The sequence below is a fragment of the Pseudophryne corroboree genome (assembly GCF_028390025.1).
Source record: "Pseudophryne corroboree isolate aPseCor3 chromosome 3 unlocalized genomic scaffold, aPseCor3.hap2 SUPER_3_unloc_17, whole genome shotgun sequence".
NCBI lineage: Eukaryota > Metazoa > Chordata > Amphibia > Anura > Myobatrachidae > Pseudophryne > Pseudophryne corroboree.
Genome location: NW_026967505.1, coordinates 1,175,132 through 1,196,557, shown reverse-complemented (window position 1 = coordinate 1,196,557; position 21,426 = coordinate 1,175,132). Strand labels below are relative to the sequence as shown.

The window sequence follows — 21,426 nt, the reverse complement described above, 5'->3', positions numbered from 1 at the left end:
AGCCCGACACCGACTCTCCTTTTATCTTAGAGGTAGATGCCTCCTCCGTTGGAGTAGGAGCAGTGTTATCCCAGAGGGCCAAAGATGGACATCTACATCCTTGCAGTTTCTTCTCCCGGAAGTTCTCCCCAGCTGAGCGCAACTATGCCATTGGCGATCAGGAGTTGCTAGCCATCAAGCTCGCTCTGGAGGAGTGGAGATACCTGTTAGAGGGAGCTTCCCACTCAATCACCATACTTACCGACCACAAAAATCTTTTATATCTCAAAGGCGCACAATGTCTGAATCCTCGTCAGGCCAGATGGGCACTTTTCTTCTCTAGGTTTGACTTTAAACTCCAGTTCTGTCCGGGTTCTCAGAATCGTAAGGCCGATGCCCTTTCCCGCTCATGGGAGCAAGAAAATGAGTCCGAGTCTGCAGACAAGCATCCTATTATTAATCCGTTGGCATTCTCCACGGTAGGGATGGACTCTACGCCTCCACCAGGGAAAAGTTTTGTTAAGCCAGTTCTAAGGAAGAAGCTCATGCATTGGGCCCATGCTTCCCGTTTTGCTGGACATACAGGCATTCAGAAAACCCTTGAATTTATTTCTAGGTCCTACTGGTGGCCAACTCTGAAGAAGGACGTTATGGAATTTATTGCCTCCTGCCCAAAGTGTGCCCAACACAAAGTCTCCCGCCAGTCGCCTGCGGGGCAACTGGTTCCATTATCTGTTCCCCGTCGACCTTGGACCCATTTGTCGATGGACTTTGTTTCCGATCTACCTATCTGCAACAAGTTTAATACCATCTGGGTGGTAGTTGACCGGTTCACCAAGATGGCACATTTCATCCCTCTCACCGGTCTTCCGTCAGCTTCCAAGTTGGCTCAAGTGTTTATACAAGAGATCTTCCGACTTCACGGTCTTCCTGAAGAGATCATCTCGGATCGTGGAGTACAATTTGTAGCCAAATTTTGGCGAAGTTTGTGTCAAGCCCTCCAAGTCAAGTTAAAATTTTCCACGGCTTACCATCCTCAGACCAATGGTCAAACCGAGAGGGTGAATCAGGACTTGGAGGCCTTCCTCCGTATATATGTGTCTTCCTCTCAAGATGACTGGGTTCAACTCCTTCCTTGGGCCGAGTTCAGCCACAACAATCAATACCATTCCTCATCTTCTTCTACACCATTCTTCATTAATTATGGATTCCACCCTAAAGTCCCAGAATTCCAACCGCTTCCCGCAACTTCTGTTCCAGCAGTGGATGTCACCTTGCGTCCGTTTTCAAATAACTGGAGGAACGTCCGCGCAGCCCTGCTTAAAGCCTCATTCAGGTATAAGAAGTTTGCCGATAGAAAGCGTAGAGCGGTTCCTGCTCTCAAGGTGGGTGATCGTGTGTGGCTGTCCACGAAGAATTTGAGGTTGAGAGTTCCCAGCATGAAATTTGCACCTCGCTACATCGGACCCTTCAAGATTGAACAAGTCATCAATCCTGTTGCCTACAGGTTACAGTTACCATCCTTCTTGAAAATACCCAGGACATTTCATGTTTCTTTGTTGAAACCGCTGATCCTGAATCGGTTTCATTCCGCACTTCCTCCAGCTCCCAAAGTTCAGACTTAACGGGGAGTCGAGTACGAGGTGGCCAAGATTTTGGACTCACGTTTCCGTTACGGTCAGTTACAATACCTCATTGACTGGAAGGGCTATGGTCCTGAAGAACGCTCTTGGACCAATGCCTCAGACGTCCATGCTCCTGCCTTGGTCCGAAATTTCCACGCAAAGTTTCCTTTAAAGCCTAAGAAGTGTCCTGGGGCCACTCCTAAAGGGGGGGGTGCTGTCACGATCCGGGTATCTGGACGCCATTACTTACCCTTCAGATGCCTCCTAAGGCTGGCTCAGCGTTCCAGGACCGGATCCCGCTGTTCCTGAGTTTCCACATGCAGAATGTCAGAGTGGTGATTTCATCAGCCGCGGCCTCCGCTGTGCCCGCGTGGTTAAATGTGCGCTTGTCAGTCTGGCGTCTCCTGTCTCCTGTGGCCGGCGTCGCCATTACTGTTTCAATTCTCACATGGATTACAAACCAAACTTCCCTCCAAGTGTCTGCATGGGCGCAGCCATCTTGGATTTTGTCATCTGAGCATTTCCACCAATCTGCTGTCTGTATTGTTGATTTGCATAATTGCCTAGCCAACCCCTTCCTTGCTGCAGGTATAAGTAAGCTGTGCCTGAGCAAGGAAGGCGTCAGTGCTTTGGTTGTCTAACCTAGTTCCAGTTTGTCTCTCTCCTGTGGTTGTCTTCCAGGTTCCAGCTCCTGTCTCCAGACTTCTGCTATAGAGACCCGCACCAGCATTCCATCTGCGGTGTAGCCTGACTCTCCGATCCATTCTGGACTCACCTGTTTCCAGTTACAACAATCACCTGCTTCCAGCCCAGCTTCCAGCAGTGTACAGCTTCTCTTAAAGGGCCGGTGTCCTTTCTGCAGTTTACCACTCTCCACCGGTATTATTATTTCACCGCTCTCAAACTCCAAACTTCATTATCAATCACCTGCTTCCAGCAGTGTACAGCTTCTCTTAAAGGGCCGGTGTCCTTTCTGCAGTTTACCACTCTCCACCGGTATTATTATTTCACCGCTCTCAAACTCCAAACTTCATTATTATTTCATCGCTCTCAAGTTCGTTTATTATTTAACTGGTTCCAGCCAGTATCCACTCCGTACCAACAACAGTCTGGTTCCAGTCAGTATCCCCAGCAGCCGTTTTATCTTCAGCAGCCCAGCCTTTCCTGGAACACCAGCTGGTACGATCCTGGGTTCTCTCCATTGCTACAGTCAGGCCTGGTAAGGACTTTCCAACTAGAAGATCATAAGAACTGTCTCACACTACCAGTGCCTGTGGCCCTTGCCACCCTGTAGTACCCAGGAATTGTATTTATCCTCTGTTGACTTTTATGTTTCCTTTACTGCTGCTGTGTTGCGGAGTTTGTCATAATAAACATCATTGACTTTTATCCTGGTTGTCGTGGTCACGCCTTCGGGCAGTTATTCTACATGTTACTTACATGTCTAGGGGTCTGATACAACCTCCCAGGTTCCGTTACATCTCAGCCCCTACAACTGAGGCTGCCTCCCGTCAGCTCAGGCCCTCAGTTGTGACATACTCTATGTAAGCATCAAATGTCTGCCGGCCCTTGGTCGTCAGTGTGGCAAAATACTAACAACCCAAAGAAAGCCAAAAACTAATCTTATGGTGATGACCCCGGTTACCTACACTGCGGTAGCCCACACATGATCACACTAACAGAAATAGTAGGTGCGTACATGCTTTTGCTTCATACACACACACATAGGAAGAAGAAACTCAACCTATAGCCAGGGTAAAGAAACAACACATTCTGTCGCTACCTCTTCCATTTCTCTTATCTACACAAGTTTTCGGGAGGGTTGAGGCTTTTCGCATCGATACTCAGTGGACTAGTGCCAGCGATTGTATCCAGAGAACGGGTTTTCCTTATTCTATCTCACATCTCACACTACTCCACTCATCACCAGACAAATAATTTACACATGGTGAATATTTGATTTATTATATGATAGTTGTTTAGAGATTAAACAAAACTGTGGAATGTTGAAGTTATATCAAATATCCTGTATTGTCTCATTAATTGTGCTATGATTCTTGATATTCTAATGTTCCCTTAAACAGTGTCCTCTTTTAGTATATAGTTACTATGCACAGAGTAATATTCTCCCACAACCCTTGAGCATCATTTGATTAGGTGTTTATGTGGCTAGTAGCAAGGCCTGTGTGTAGATAACGAGAGCTCAATGATATTGTATGAGACTTTGTGGCAGAACAAGGACATATCATGGAATATCTGATGGACCTTCACTTCAGACAACACGTTATTATGAACAAGAATGACCTTTATGACAACGAAGCCTATCAGAGAACCTAATTGTTATATATAGGAGAGTCAAGATTCATGGACAAGTCTGCCATCTTATGGATAAAACCACTCTCTTTAATTAGCTAATCTGACCATATTTGGCATTTCCCCTAATTGTTCATCAACCAATGTATCTCCATTATTTAATCTATATGTACGCCTTGTTTGTAAATAAGCTCTGAATAATTGTATAATATTATGGTATAAATAATGTAAAGTCAGTGTTCTAAAGACACAGGCTCATTGATGAATTCTGTCTTGGTCCAGGCTCCTCTGCGCAGAATATTGGGAGCGGTTCCCTCTTTGATAATAAATTCTATATGCTGAATATCATCACAATGGAGAACTCTCTATTATTATTATTATCATTCAGTTTTAACACCAGACTTCTTGTATTGGGACTGTTTGCCATCTCCTTTTCCTTTTGTTTTCCCTTGAGACGGAAAGGGCTGAAAAGCTGGAATTTTAGGCTTGAATTTGTTTGTGGAAGGAAACTTCACTTTTTTGGAGTCTGCTTCTGACTCCAAGATACTGATTAATTCTTTACCAAAAAGAATATCTCCAGTAAAAGGTAAACACTCCAAAACCTTTTTGGATTCTGAATCAGCTTTCCGTGTACATAGCCAAACCACTCTGCGAGCGGCTACTGCTGAAGCTGATGCCTGAGAGGCAATAGTACCCATATCCAAGGCTGCTTCTTCCAAGAACATTGCAGCCTGCTTGATATGTGCTACATGAGATTTCTGCTCTCTAGATGCAATTGAAAGATCCCCTTCCAATGCATCAGTCCAGGCAGCCACTGCTTTTGCCAGCCAGGCTGAAGCCATGACTGGTCTTATGATTGCCCCAGATAGGGAAAAAATGTTGTTTTTTTTTAAAAACCATCAACTCTCCTATCCGTGACATAATTTAATGATGTTGAAGGCAGAGGTAATGTAGATATTCCCACTAATCGAATGACATGCGTATCTACTTTGGGGGCCACCTCCCTGTTTAAACAGTCCTCAGCTGGAAGAGGATACTTGGAATTCCATTTCCTTGGAATTCTAAATTTCTTACTGGGAGTAGCCCAAGCCTCTACAATAATTTCCTCCAGCTGTTCTGACCCAGGAAACTCAGTCCTAACTGTTTTGGGACGTTTAAACTTGGATTTTAACACAGGCTCTGCTGATTATTCTAAGGATAGAATGGCTTTCATTGCATTAATTAACTCAGATATGTCCACTGAACTGAGACCTTCCTCCTCATCTTCGTATGCAGAACCAGAGTGTAATGAGTCTTCATTCTCCAATGAATCCTCATCTGAAGCATGTGTAGACTGTGAAGATGTTGTTTCATGTCTATGTGCTTTACTTACCACTGGCTTTTCAGCCTGTTTTTGTTGAGAGGCTGCTGCTTCCCCTGCTGCTAAAAACCAGCAGCCCTCTTGACCATGATCTGACTCCTGCCACACCAAACAAAAAACTGATTTGCCTGAGCCAGGAGGTGGGGATATATGGACGGGCCCAGTGCATGCTGGGAGGCCAAAAGCTTTGACCGTTTGGTGCAAATATGCTGTCGTGTCATCATATTCCAATGTTATCGTGTGGATAACCTGTGGACCCTGCAGGAGAAAAATCTGTTGCAGCAGCTGGGAGAGTTACATGAAATGAGGAGCTGGTGCAGCTGGTTAATAAGCTGGAGGAAATCACAGGAACTATACAGCAGCTGCAGCAAATAAAGAGTCAAAAGTTATCATAATGCTGCTTCCATGGACCTGTGTGAGGCTGGCCGGGATGCTAATGCAAAGGAGATCAAAGCTGGTGGTGAAGGAAACCTGCAGAGTTCCAGCTTAGATGTGGAAAGGTGGCTGTCTAGGGGAAGGTAGATCTGATGGCAGGTAACAAAGTGCCAGATGTGGCAGCTTCTAGGTACACATTGTGGATCTGGTGGTGGCTGTGGTCACTCAGGGTCTGGTCTAGGATTGGCCATCAACCATTGATGATCAGGAATCTTTGATGGTCTATACCTGATGATAACTAGATTTACCATCAAAGGAAGAGAGCCAGGTAGTTACCCGCCATCGATAGTAGCTGTGAAGATACTGGGTTCCAAATTACTCAGGCACAGTGGTAGATGAAAAACCAACAGTGGTTATTGAACAGAATGTGTTATAAACAGCTCAGCACACCTCTGTAATCCAATTCCACATGACAATTCCCACCACAAACTCCTGACAGAACATCACTTTTTAGTCAAGGAGCATAGAATCTCTTTCAGCTCTCTGGTTAGCTCTACTTATACCCCCAGAAGCTTCATATTACATGGGATAAGGGTGACTTCTTTGTCTAAGGATCTTACAGCATTGGAATACAATACATATTCTAATCAAGGTGATTACATCAGCGAGAGAGCAACCATGTCTGGTCAGATCACTGTTGGACAATAGGGAGTAAACAAAAAGGTACAATGGTACCTTATATGACTCACCCTTTGAGTGTCCACTGTGGTGGTAGTAAACAATAGAAAACTAGGTCTAACATGAATACATTATCCAGATGATAGGCTGTCAGCCAGTAGCCCTGCACCGCTCCGGCTCTTACAAATAGTGTGCTGTTCCGGCTGGGAATGGGATGCCCCATCTATCTCTCTGACTATCATAATTTTTATCATATAGAACTAAAGAATACTTCGATATAGTGGGCAATATAAACTGCCAGACAACATTTGTGGTTTATGTAATCTCCTGCATTTGCGGTTGCCAATATGTCTGTAGAACAATATGCTGTCTAGGGTTTTAGAACATAGAAGATTAATTCTTAAAAAGTCAACTAAACACAGTGTACCTGGACATGTTTCCATCACTCCATGGAGGTGATTGTGGGGTTCTGTCCATACAGGGAGTTGAACATATAAAACAGACATTCCGAGGTGGGGATAGATATAACCTCCTCTGTAAGAGGGAAGCATACTGGATTTGTATGATAGATACTTTGTTCCCTCTAGCGCTCAACGAAAACATTGAGCTGAATAATATATGAATCAATATCTGTATGTTATTCTATTTTATCCTATAGCTTCCTTTTTTTTTTCTTCTTTTCTCCCCCCTTTTTTTCCCTGGCTGTTTTCTTATCCTTCTATTAAGAAACCTAGTCTATACATACATATATATCCTTTGAGATATCTATGGAGTATATGATACACATGGTACTTTGTATCTATCTCTGGATTATTCTTTATCTAGTGTGATATGAGCAACAATAGACTCATATATATATATATATATATATATATATATATATATATATATATATATTACCAATTTACACTGAATATGACGATGCACATGGCTAACTCAGATGGTCTCTGTCACGACTGATGATTCAGAAAAGATTTTTCTGTTTAATTATTATTATCTGTATATCTTAGGAACATCTATTTGAATATTTTCTCTCCTACTATTTTGAATACAGTGGTTTGGTCCGATATGCTTTCGGTGGGTTATTACTTGTTTCTTGGAGCTTTCTAATTAAATTAATGGTTATACTCCTCAGAGATTCCTTTTTATATTGAATATATGTTTTCAGAAAGTGGTGGGAATAACTTGAAACACGAAACCCCTTTAAAGGAATAGAGAGGAGAATAAATATTCAAACTATATATAAAAATAATCTCTATAAAGCAAGACGTATTTAATGTCAAATTAATAAAGCTACATATTAGGTATCTGTATGTCCATTAGAAATTCTATCTGTGTATACATATATATGGGGATTAGTGTGTTCTTTGTTTTCCCACCACTATCTACTATAAGTACTAATTTTATTGTTTAAGCTTGATATTATCTTTATAGTTCCTTTTTTTTTTTTAACAAAAGAGCATCTGTATTAATTACATCATGTGGATCAACTCTATACAAATTAATCAACACCGAGCATTCACTCAGGTGTGCATATCACCACTCAAAAGCCAATTGGATACAAACGGTTTAAATACCCATTTACTTCTTCATTGGGTATTCATATCTCCTGAGGAAACCGCCGTTTGCCTGTGGCGGAGAAACGCGTTGAGTGTTGTAGCTATTGTCGGTCCATTGAAGGAGATTCATCCACTTCATTTAACCCCGCTATAAACAATTTCATTGATCCTCACTGCTGTCACACGGGACGGAACGCTACCGCCCGCCCCTGTGGTGAGACGCCCTGTCTGCAGACTGATTATCGGAGCTCGCTGCATCTCCCACTGGTCCATCTGTGAGGGATACCTGCAGCCGTTTGTAGCTCACACTGCACTTTGCTATTGACGGGAACCAGCGGAGATTACCAACATTGGGTGAGAACACTGACCTATAAGTGAGGATACTGAACTACTTAAATTATCCACTTTCATACCGTGGGATCCCTCTGGTATATACATAAATTGGAGTACTCCTACACTCTAATATGTTAATTAATGGACCGCAATACTGCACATATCAGCTGATTCAGCTGCATTTAAGTACAATTGATCTAATATGAGTGATTACAGCTGAATCTGTATACAGTTTATATACAATCAGAAATATTGTGGCTACATTTTATCTGGTTATTATTGGCATAACTGTTTTTATTGTGTTGAACTCTAATAAATATTAGAAATATTTTTATTTATATACCATCAGCGCTCATTTATGTCTCTATTGAAACTTAAACAATCTATATCGTCTAAGGCATCCAGTTGCCGCATAGGAGCTGCTATCTAATCAATATATTTGGTGCTCATTTAATACATGTAACATTGCATTAGTGCCTGATTTAGCTAGGTAATTATATCTTGCATTTTGTCACCTCACTGACGTGACAGGCTCAGCTGTCAGTCATGCAGCCCCACTGCGCCCACTCTCTCCATACTCATACATACATGCCTTTCTGGGAGTGTCTCGTCCTGGCTGTCAGTGATGCAGCCCCACTGCGCCCACTCTCTCCGTACTCATACATACATGCCTTTCTGGGAGTGTCTCATCCTGGTTGTCAGTGAGACAGTGGGGGACATTTACTAAGATTCGTATTTTTCAGAATCATGTTCAAGTTCAAATGCGACTGACATCGACAGTGTAATCTTGCAACTTTTTGAATTGATTACGACTCATTTACTAAGCATTCGTATTCGTATTTTTTGTATCTTCCGATGTCGATGTCATTCGTGCTTTTCTGCTGTAGAATGCGGCCGCGTTTAGTTTTTTAGCGGCCGCGTAGGGGTTTTTTTTTACGAATGCGTCACAAGTCTGTTACGGCAGTGTTTTTTATTTTGCGGACGCGATTTGACTTCTAAGTTTCGTTTTCGTCACGCGGCCGTGATTGGTTGTATTCGTCAAGGAGGAGTGTCTGTGCATGTTACTATAAAAACGCCCCAAACACTCCGCACCTCGTGGGTTTAGCTAGTGGAGAGGAGAGAGGAAGGTGTATTTGGAGTTGGTGAGTTTGGTGGAGTTTTTGGTGGATTTGGAGAGGAGTTTGGTGATTGTTGAGTGCTGTACTGTGTGTGTTAGTAGTCTTGTGAACTTTGTTGTATTGTTTTTTACCAGTTTGTTAATTTTTTTGTCCTTGTTTTTTTATTTCAGTCTTTTGTCTTTGTTTGTGAGTGAGTGAGCGTGTGTGTTGGCTGTGTGGTGTGTAGTAGGAGTAGTGGAGGAGTGTGTTTTGTGTTTTCTTTTTTCAGTGTTTTCTGTTGTTTGTCATGTCCGACTCAGAGGTCAGTGTGGTGGCGGAGGTTAGTGAGGTGGAGGCTGGTAGTGAGGTGGAGGCTCGTAGTGAGGTGGAGGCTGTTAGTGAGGTGGAGGGGGGTAGTAAGAGGGAGGAGGTGAGTGAGGAGGAGGAGGAGGGGGTGCCTGTTGGTCAGTTTTCTAGTGATAGTGATGGTGCTGTGGCTCCGCAGCCACGCACCACTACCAAGACTGGCAGGAATATAAAGTTCAGCTATGCTGAAAACATGGCGTTGGTGCGGGAGCTGATGAAGCACCATCGCCAATTGTTTGGTCAGGATGCTGCCAGGGTGTCCTCCCGCAGGAAGTCTGCCCTGTGGGGGCAAGTCATACTTGCTGTCAATAGTGAGGGTGTGGTGAGGCGGACAGAGGACACGTGCCGCAAGCGGTTCTATGATATCAAGCGGCGTGTCAAGGCCAAGATGGCCAAAGAGGCCAAAGCTGCACGTAGGACCGGAGGTGGCCCACCTTTACGTGTCGCCTATCGGGACTGGGAGGAGCCTGTGCGGGCATTGATTCCAAGCGAAGTGGTGTGTGCTACTCACGTCCGGGATTCAGACCGACCCACGCAGGATGGTAAGTTTGTTTGTTAATGTTGATATTATTTTTTTTTTGGTGCAATTTGTGTTTTTTTTTGTGGTTTTTTTGAACAATTGCAGGACTATGCTCCCTTAAGGTGTGTTTTTGTTATTTCCATAATTTTTGCTGCTTGCATAAGTTGCTTTCAAATTTATGGCCCTATTTTTGGCGAAAATGCTGTAACGTGTGTTTTTTTTGTATGCATAATTTGGATTAAACTTAAACAGACCACTGTAAAACTTGTCAATTTCCAAAACAGTACATTTTGTTCAACTTAGAAAGTACGGAATCTCTGCACTATTTTGCAACATTGATGTTTGTTTATGACAAAAAGTGTGGCCCACATGACTTACTTTTATTTTATCCACTCAAAAAAAGTACATTGAAAACCACGTAAGCTTTTTATTGTTGTGTAAACCAAACCAAATATATGCTTACAGTACATCAATGGTTTGCACTGGGTCCTTTTACAAAATAAAAATAATATAATGTTGATGTTCCTTTTTTCACAGTCACACAGCCCAGCCGCCCAGAAAGGCCTCAGACCAGTCGTGATGATGCCGGTATTGCAGGTAAGTCTTCACTCTAGTCACTTTTTCTGAAAAAAAATATAAGTACAAAATATTAATTTAATCATTTCAACCTAGGTTCTGCTTCTGCCAGCCGACCTCCTGTAAGGCGCCCATCACAGGGCTCGGGCCACTTACCAAGGAGGACAACTAAGACTCGGCGTCTTGGGTCTGAATCTGCACCTCCATCATCCCCACCCAGGCGAAGGCTATCGGCAGTGTCATCCCAGCCACCACTGGCACTATTGGCGAGTTCGCAGAGTGATGAGCCCAGATCACCTCAGTTATCTGGTGAGTTAAATTTTAAACAAAACACATAAGCAAGAATATACACAGTACATTTATGATGATGTTAGTGGGTTTTGAGTTTACATGTTTTCACCTGCAATCAATGGGATGTAACGTCTTCTATTGCTCAAGGTGATTTGCTTAAAATAACTAAGGTCTTAGTGGATGGTTTAGACAATCTAGTTGTTTGTTAAAAACAGTTTTGAGGATACATAAAGCACACCCACTTTTCCATGTTCAAAATTATGAAGTGTATTAAATTTATTTACCAAACACAAAAGCATAAATAGTGAACACACATCGTCCATGACCAGTATGTAGATGGCTTACTTGCTCTGCTCCTCGCCACTATACAGGTAAGTTGTCTAGCTCGTGGTGAGGGGAGGGAATCTAACAGTGTAATGTTGTGGAGGGAAGTTAGTTAGGTGAGTAATATGCAATTTTGACAATATCTGTGCCTGTGTGTGGTTTATGGTTATAAAAAGAAAAAAATTGTTAACGTACAGAAAAACAAGAGGTAAGATTACAAAAATGTAGTATTAGGAATGTATTAATGTGTTGTATTCGGCACACCAAATTGAAAAACAAACAACATTGCATGTTGCCTCCCCCATACAGAGCACAACTTGATGTCCGGTGACGAGCAGCAGGGACCAGAACAACAGCCATCATTCACACTGCAACTTACAGCTGTTGATCCAAGCATGCCAATCCAGTTGCAGGATATACCCCAACCAACCAGCAGTCCACAACTGGCACAAGCTCCGCCCCAAACCCAAATTCCAGACGACTTTTGGGCAAGTTGGACAAGCCAACAGGCCCAAAGCAATGCCACACTCACCCAACACACACAACACCTTGCCAGTCTGCCCCATCATCTTCCGCGGCTTAGTCGCAACTCAGGCAGACTAATAGTCCAAGTAGGGAGAATGGCGACCTCTATGGAACAAATTAGGGCGGAAAATAGTCAAATGAACGCAAACTTAACACGCATTATAGATGACCAACAGCGACATCAGCAGGCACTTGTACAGATAATACAACACAATCAAGTGGTGAATGAGGCCTTATCCAGAATAGTAGCCAGCCACACTGCTACAAACACACAGCTGATTGCCAGTTTGAATAATCTCAGCAGCAATATTGCTAACATGGGTGGCCATCAAGCTACCTCCAGCTCTGGAACCACAACCCCGGTTCAAACGCCAGTCACCTCCCCTGTCCGGCGTTCATCAAGAGCACGTGCCAGTGAGCCAGCACCCAGCACACACAAGAGAAAAAAATAACTGCAAAATGTTGTTCAGAAAAAATAAAAGCTTTTGATTTAAAAACACATTCCTGGGTCCGACTCAAAAATGTATGAAGCTGGTCTGTATGTATGATGTTATGTTTTACAAGGGTAATGACTGTAAATGTTTTGTTAGCATCAACTAAGCACAAGGGACACAGCACTATAAACAACAAACAGTAAGTAACAGAACACACAATAGAAAGTATATGAAAGTGTTTAGAGAAGGCTAATTACAGCATAATTAAACTAACCTGTAAAATATCGCAGGATCACTTCTTGACGTACCTGCCTCCCTACATTTGTACTGACACTGTCACCAGATGGGTCTAACTCCTCTGCTTGCTGGCTGCTTTCTCCCTCACCATGTTCAAGATCTTGACTTAAACACAGATTATGGAGAAAACAGCAGCAGAACACAATCCTAGTCACCTTTGAGGGACTATACAACAAAAGGCCACCAGATTTATCTAGACACCGAAAACGTGACTTCAGCACCCCAAAACATCTTTCTATCACATTCCGTGTAGCCTTATGTGCATGATTATAACTGTGTTCAGCAGGAGAATCAGGGTGGGACAATGGAGTAAGGAGCCAAGAGTAGCGGCCGTAACCCCCATCACCTGAAAAACATATATAGTCAACATTAGGACATATGTGAGATGATTCTCTCACCTCCTTCAAAATCAAGCCTGTGGTTAAAAGACATACACACATAACATTTACAACATACCCAACAGCCAGCCATCAGGCATTTGTCCGTCCTCAAATTTATCGAAGAGCGATGACTGACTGAGGATGAAGGAGTCATGGCAGGCACCAGGGTAACCAGCAACAACACTCATAATTTTTAATTTTGCATCACAGACCACCTGGACATTAGTTGATGGATCCATATGCCTATTAGTATATATATACTGGCGGCCCTTAGGTGATCTCAGCTGAACGTGTGTGCAATCTATGGCCCCCAGCACATTGGGCATGCCAGCAAGCTCATAGAAAGCTACCCTGACAGCACTCCACTCCGACTCCTCTGTAGGGAAGCAGATTGATGCTTTAATGTGTGGCTCCAACACATCCAAAACCTGAGTGGACATTAAAGAAGCTAAGGTGAGTGTCATGTTATGTTAGTCTCTACAATACTGTGGTGTTTCAAATTACACAAGCAACACTTAGCCATAACAGCATAGGTTTTTGTAGACTCACCTGCATCAAATATCTTGAAAAGGTGGGCTGTGAGATCCCAATGACGTCGCCTGCCACAGCCTGGTAGCTCCCAGTAGCCATAAAGTGTAACACAGCCAGGAGTTTGTGTAGGCCTGAGACAGAGCGAGAGCGTGCTGTCTCAGGGTCTATGCCCAGTTTGACAAGGTCATACAGGTGGAAAATGTTGTTTCTATTTAGGCGGAACATCTGTATGACCCTATCATCGGACAATGCATTTAAGTTTAAACGCCCTTTAAAAAAACGAGGCTGGCGCAGCCTCCGCGGTACCTGGACAACCTGTTGGCCATGTTCACTTACCTGGTCCTGATTCCTGGAAGCCTCATGGAGCAGTCTAACGTATCCCACAGCCAACAAAAAACCATTGCCACACACTACAGCCGCCATTTCAGAGTGAGAGTAGTTGAGAATGTGGTTGAAACTCTTTTATAGGCCCAAAAATTCAGGTGTGAGTAATGGAAAATTAAGTTCACATGTAAACGCGGTTTTCAAAGGCAGCCGCGTTTTTTTTTAGGAAAAAAATGCGATTCGTAAATATTCGCGTCCGCAAATGCATTTTCGCGGCAGCAAATACAATTACGAATGGTTAGTAAATGACCGAGATTCGCATCTAAACAGGCGTAATTTGACCGATGGTGTACTCATTCGTAATTTTAGACTTGACCAAGGAAAAAAACACGAATGCCCTCATTACTGCCGTAAATACTGTTTAGTAAATGACCGAGATGACACTTAGAAGAAAAAACGCAATCACGGTCAAAATCGGGAGCTTAGTAAATGTCCCCCAGTGTCTGTGGCACAGCTGTGTAATCATGATGTGAGTGTGTGTGCTGAATAGTGAGTACTGCTAGCAGCAAGTCTTACAGCTTAACTGCAGTGTAGCAGTGTGGTGGGGGTGGTGGGGGTAAGAAGGTTGCTACACCAATGAGTCAAGAAAACCTCGGATCCAGTGATCATCAAGCAGTATGGTTCAGCATTAAGACAGAGACTGACTCGTCCCATACAAAAACAAAGGTGTTGGATTTTAGGAAGGCTGATTTTGTAGGGATGGGAAAATGTGTAAGCGATTCTTTGGCAGAGTGGAGGAACTTGGAAACAGTGCAGGAGAGGTGGAAAACATTCAAATGTGCAATATTGAAGGCAACAGACCTTTGTATCAAAACTGTTAGGAAAAACACAAGGAAAAGGAAGCCAGTGTGGTTTGCAAAAGAAGTAGCAAATATTGTGAGAGCAAAAAAGATGGCTTTTAGGAAATATAAGCAGACACAAAATAATGAAGACAAAAAGATATATCTTGTTAGACAGAAGGAGACAAAGAAGGTAATCAGATGTGCAAAGGCACAAGCTGAGGAGAAAATGGCCCAGTCAGTGGGTAAAGGAGGCAAAACTTTTTTTAGGTATATAAGCGAAAAAAGAAAAACAAAAGGCGGAATTATAAAACTAAAGACGGACACTGGGAATCTTGTTGAGGGAGACAATTTAATAGCAGATCATCTTAATGATTATTTTTGCTCAGTATTTACTACTGAAAGAGAGGGGAAGGGGCCACAGTTAAGTTGCAGGGATATTCAGGAAAATGAAACAAGTACATTTACAGAGGAGAAGGTCCTAACAGAACTCTCAAAGCTGAAAGTGGACAAATCTATGGGGCCAGATGGGATACATCCAAGGATACTAAAAGAACTTAAAGAGGTGCTGGTAGCACCATTGACAGAATTATTCAACCAGTCATTAGCTACAGGAGAAATTCCAGGGGACTGGAAAAGAGCAAACGTAGTCCCACTGCACAAAAGTGGAAGCAAGGAAGAGGCAAACAACTACAGACCAGTGAGTCTTACATCAGTAGTAGGGAAATTGATGGAAACACTCTTAAAAGAAAGAGTTGTAGATCATCTCAAATCCGGCAATTTACTGGATCCCAAACAGCATGGATTCACTGGGGGAAGATCATGTCAAACAAATCTTATTGACTTTTTTGATTGTGTGACTAAAGTGATGGATAAAGGTGGAGCCATGGATATAGCTTATCTTGACTTTAGTAAGGCTTTTGACACAGTTCCACATCGCAGACTGCTAAATAAACTTGAAAGTTTGGGATTGGATATTAGGATTATTGAATGGATAAGATCTTGGTTGAAGGATAGAAAACAGAGAGTTGTGGTAAATGGAGTGCATTCACAGGAGGGAAATGTTACCAGTGGAGTACCCCAGGGATCTGTACTTGGACCAGTGCTTTTCAATATCTTTATTGGTGACATTGCAAATGGGATTAAAGGGAAAGTATGCCTTTTTGCAGATGACACAAAGGTATGCAACAGGGTAGACACACCAGGTGGGGTAAAACAAATGATTGAGGATCTAGGTAGACTAGAGGAATGGTCAAGAGTCTGGCAATTACAGTTTAATGCCAAAAAATGCAAAATCATGCACTTGGGTCTCAAAAATCCTAAAGCTAAATACAGTATTAATGGCACTATACTGGAAACTACTGAGGAGGAAAGGGATCTAGGAGTCACTATTTCAGATGACTTAAAGGCAGGTAAGCAATGTAACAAGGCAATGAGGAAGGCTAGTCAGATGCTTGGCTGCATTGGGAGAGGAATCAGCAGCAGAAAGAAAGAAGTAATAATGCCACTGTATAGGTCATTGGTACGGCCTCATCTAGAATACTGTATTCAGTTCTGGAGGCCATATCTTCAAAAGGATATTAATACATTAGAAACTGTACAAAGGAGGGCAACTAAAATGGTGCATGGCCTACATCACAAAACATACCCAGAAAGACTAAGAAATCTCAATATGTATAGTTTGGAGCAGAGAAGAGAAAGGGGGGACATGATAGAAACTTTCAAATATATGAAGGGTTTTAACAAAGTCCAGGAGGGAAACATTCTCCAAATGAAGAGAAGCAATAGGACACGAGGACATGCACTGAGACTGGAGGGGGGGAGGTTCAGGGGAAATTTGCGGAAAAATTATTTCACAGAAAGGGTAGTGGACAAGTGGAATAGCCTCCCATCAGAGGTGGTAGAGGCTAAGACAGTAGAGCAATTTAAACATGCATGGGATAGACATAAGGATATCCTTACAAAGAAATAAGGAACAAATAAGGTTAGTGATAAAAAAAAAATAATATATAAAAAAAAAAAAAGGGGCAGACTAGATGGGCCAAGTGGTTCTTATCTGCCGACAAATTCTATGTTTCTATGTTTCTAAGGAATGGAGTAGTTGGATGGGACTCACACAGCAGGTGGTGAAAAGCTTAAAAAGGAGGAGTGGTTGGAAGAGGGAAGGAACTGGTAGGTTCAGAAGGGATTAGTGAGGGTAAGGACTCTCAAGGGAAATTGGAGTGGGATCCCACAGGTACCAAACTGGGTAAAGAGCAGCTTTTAGGAAGGAAATTGGTGAGCTAGTCCCTGTGGTTGACCCTTCTCTGCCTCATGCGGGGTGGATCCTTGGACTCTCCAGTTCCTCTAGAGGCTGTGGATTCTTCTTGCCCACTACCTGGTGGTTCTGTGGTCATCTCAGGCCATGAACCTCCCAGATGCCTGGCCTCCAGATAAACATGTAATGGTCATGCAGGTGGTCCTGGGCTGTGGAGGTGGAACAAGCAAAGGAAAGTTGTGTCCCTTCTGAAGGGGCAATGGTGGACATTGTGAATGGTGAAGGGAAGGTTTTTGTGGGTGAAGAGGGAGTTATGCCATATATACCAGAAGCATGGGTCCTCAGCCTATATGATGTGCCACCATTAATGTGGCCTCTGTCTTGTCCAACCAAGCTTGATTTATAGGCTTTGCAATTTTTTTAAGCAGGATAAAGGCTGAGTTTTTTATTTCTGCAGTAGACTAGAATAAGCCAAGACAGTCCCACTTCCATTACACCACCGGAATGTGATGGACAGTGACCACCGTGCCATCACTTACCTGTATGCTTACACAAAACAGAATGATGGAACACTTACACGGTTTCTTTACATCTTCTGGGGTCCACTCCGAGATTAGACATTATGGCATAATTATTCAGACGGGAATATAAAACAGCATAAAAAATAAAAGATTTAATGCAATAATTAGATGCAAACAAAAGCTTTTATTATGAAATACAGGGGAGTCTCCGCACCATATAGATGTAACATATAACAAACCACCGCAGATGGAACCCGGGTGACTCTAATGCACATGGTAATGTACAGGGTATATATGGACAGGATCTTGTATCAGAAAACACTCGACACTCCTGATCAAGATGAGTGTCTGCAACAAGTTAGGCAAACTAGAAGAAGTGAAAACACGTTCCAATGGCCGCCATATTGTCGTGCAGCAATACAGATTGTGCAAACTGGTATTAGACATTCACATTTACACAAAGCACAAGATACAAAATAAACAGCAGAAAAAAAGACCTAAGCATTTGGGATGTATTATTTAGGAAGTAAATAGAGGTACATTAATGAAAAGCGTGAGTAACAGTCATTAGTCTGTTTGTGAAGGTCTCTAGAGTGGAGGCCTATTGGACTGTGCAAGGCAGTGAGTTCCATGGTCAGGGCTGCAAAGCTAAAAGTTCAACCCTTAAATGAATTACTGAATTACAGGAGATTCTTGGTACTGCTGGTAACAGTCTTTCATCTGTAGAAGCCAGCAGGGCAGTAAGGAGGCAGAAGCTGCTTCTGGTACCTTGGACCATGTAATGCTGGGCTGGCATCATCCACCCCTGGCGCCCAGCTAGACAACTATTTAGGATTGGTATTAGGTTCTCAGTACATGGAGCAAAAAGCAGGTCATCTGCATAGCAGTGGTAGACCAGGCCATGACGTCTGATTACATCACCCAGTGGTAGCATGTATATTTTATAAAGCATAGGAGATAGGATTCACTCTTAACGAACATTGCATGACAGTGATAATTATACTCCAGAAGATTTAAATGGTTCCGTACTTGGGTAATGTCTAATATGTTCAACAAGAGCGGATTTATTCTCACCACAGGAAAATGGCTTCTCATCTGTGTGACTCCTCTGATGTGTAACAAGATTTGATTTATATGCAAAACATTTCCCACACTCAAAACAGGAATACGGCTTCTCACCTGTATGACTTCTCTGATGTGGAACAAGATCTGATTTCCGTGCAAAACATTTCTTACACTCAGAACAGGAATACGGCTTCTCACCTGTGTGACTTCTCTGATGTGTAACAAGAGCTGATTTCCGTACAAAACATTTCCCACACTCAGAACAGGAAAATGGCCTCTCACCTGTGTGACTTCTCTGATGTGTAACAAGAGCTGATTTCTGTGCGAAACATTTCCCACACACAGAACAGGAAAATGGTATCTCACCTGTGTGAGCATGCTGATGAATAACAAAATGTGATTTGTGTGCAAAACATTTCCCACACTCAGAACAGGAATACGGCTTCTCACCTGTGTGACTTCTCTGATGTATAACAAGAGATGATTTCCGTGCAAAACATTTCCTACACTCAGAACAGGAATATGGCTTCTCACCTATGTGACTTCTCTGATGTCTACTAAGATTTGATTTCGATGAAAACAATTTCCCACACTCAGAACATGGAAGTGGCTTCTCACCTGTGTGACTACTCTGATGTATAACAAGAAGTGATTTCTGTGGAAAACATTTCCTACACTCAGAACAGGAATATGGCTTCTCACCTGTGTGACTTCTCTGATGTGTAGCAAGAACTGATTTATGTGCGAAACATTTCCCACACTCAGAACAGGAAAATGGCCTCTCACCTGTGTGAGCATACTGATGAATAACAAAATGTGATCTCTGTGCAAAACATTTCCCACACTCAGAACAGGAATACGGCTTCTCACCTGTGTGACTTCTCTGGTGTATAACAAGAAATGATTTAGTTGCAAAACATTTCCTACACTCAGAACAGGAATATGGCTTCTCACCTGTGTGACTTCTCTCATGTCCAATAAGAGCTGATTTCTGTGCAAAACATTTCCCACACTCAGAACATGGAAATGGCTTCTCACCTGTGTGAGTTCTCTGATGTGCAACAAGACGTGATTTCCGTACAAAACATTTTCTACACTCAGAACAGGAATATGGCTTTTCACCTGTGTGACTTCTCTCATGTCCAATAAGAGCTGTTTTCTGTGTAAAACATTTCCCACACTCAGAACAGGAATATGGCTTCTCACCTGTGTGACTTCTCTCATGTCTAACAAGATTTGATTTATATGTAAAATATTTGCCACACTCAGAACATGGAAATGACCGCTCACCTGTGTGACTTCTCTGATGTGTAACAAGAGCCGATTTATATGTAAAACATTTCCCACACACAGAACAAGGAAATGGCTTTTCACCTGCCTTAACTGGCTGATTGGTAATACGCTTTGTGTTCTGTGCAAAACATCTGGCATCTATAGAACAGGGAAACACTGTATCTACTCTCAGAGCTGTATCAGATGCACCAATATTAGAGTGATCAGGAGAACATTTCCCAGGATCAGAGGGATCAGCTGATAGAGCTGGATGAATAATTGGGGTAATGGGGTTAGCTCCTGGAGAATCCTGTATACTGTCATTTTCTTTTATGTCACAATCCGGGGATAACATTAGATGTCCTTCTGAGATATTCCTGCATGTGTGTCCATCTGCTGGAAATAAAATACATTAATATATAAAATGAGTAGACAAGACCCAGGGTGTTACAGGATACAATATATAATTCTATAACTGAAATTTTTTACCTGTAATCATTGCTTTTATGTGTATTAAAAAACAAAAAACGGCTAGGATGCTTAAACTGGAGCTTGATCAACACTGAACGCTCACGTGGGATTACTAGAGGTGACATGGATGCTCATGTGTGATTACTAGAGATGACACGGATGCTCATGTGGGATTACTAGAAGTGACATGGACGCTCGTGTGGGATTATTAGAGGTGACATGGATGCTCATGTGGGATTACTAGAGGTGACATGGATGCTCGTGTGAGATTACTAGAGGTGACACGGACGCTCGTGTGGGATTACTAGAGGTGACACGGACCCTCGTGTGGGATTACTAGAGGTGATATGGACACTCGTGTGAGATTACTAGAGGTGACATGGACGCTCGTGTGGGATTACTAGAGGTGATATAGATGCTCGTGTGAAATTACTAGGGGTGACACAGACGCTCATGTGGGATTACTAGAGGTGACATGGACGCTCAGGTGGGATTACTAGAGGTGACATGGACGCTCATGTGGGATTACCAGAGGTGACATGGACGCTCGTGTGGGATTACTAGAGGTGACATGGACGCTCGTGTGGGATTACTAGAGGTGACATGGACGCTCGTGTGGGATTACTAGAGGTGATATAGATGCTCGTGTGAAATTACTAGGGGTGACACAGACGCTCAAGTGGGATTACTAGAGGTGACATGGACGCTCAGGTGGGATTACTAGAGGTGACATGGGCTTTGCAATAATAAAACAGCAAAGAAGAGAAAGTGATGTCCTGTTTGTTTATTAAGTGAAGTATGTAAGATAAATCAGTGATATATAAAACACAAAGGTTAATGTATAAAGGTGAATAAAGTAATAAAAAAACAAGTGGTTTTTGTAGTTAAACATCGGCATGTATATTATATTGGGTGTTAACTGATTCAGTGCTGGTAATCCTGTCCAGTAAGAATATATTAATATATTACACCCATATGAGGACGGGCTAAATTCCACATTTAATAATATTGTGGCAGAGTTTCCTCCAGCGGTAATCTCGATGTAACATCACACTGTATGTATAAACACTTTATGGGGGGGATTCAGTTCATCGCAAAAAATCTCTATCCAATT

General features: G+C 42.6%; 1 protein-coding gene across 1 annotated transcript in view; it reads right to left on the bottom strand.

Moving 5' to 3' along the window:
- Window positions 1–17,668: 17,668 nt before the first annotated feature.
- Window positions 17,669–21,426, bottom strand: part of LOC134983534 (zinc finger protein 260-like) — a 42,519-nt gene continuing 38,761 nt past the window's right edge. The window contains exon 6 of the mRNA XM_063949192.1: window positions 17,669–20,234. Within this exon, the coding sequence (XP_063805262.1) occupies window positions 18,502–20,234 (1,733 nt within the window). The 3' untranslated portion in view covers window positions 17,669–18,501. The remainder of the gene's footprint in view (window positions 20,235–21,426) is intronic.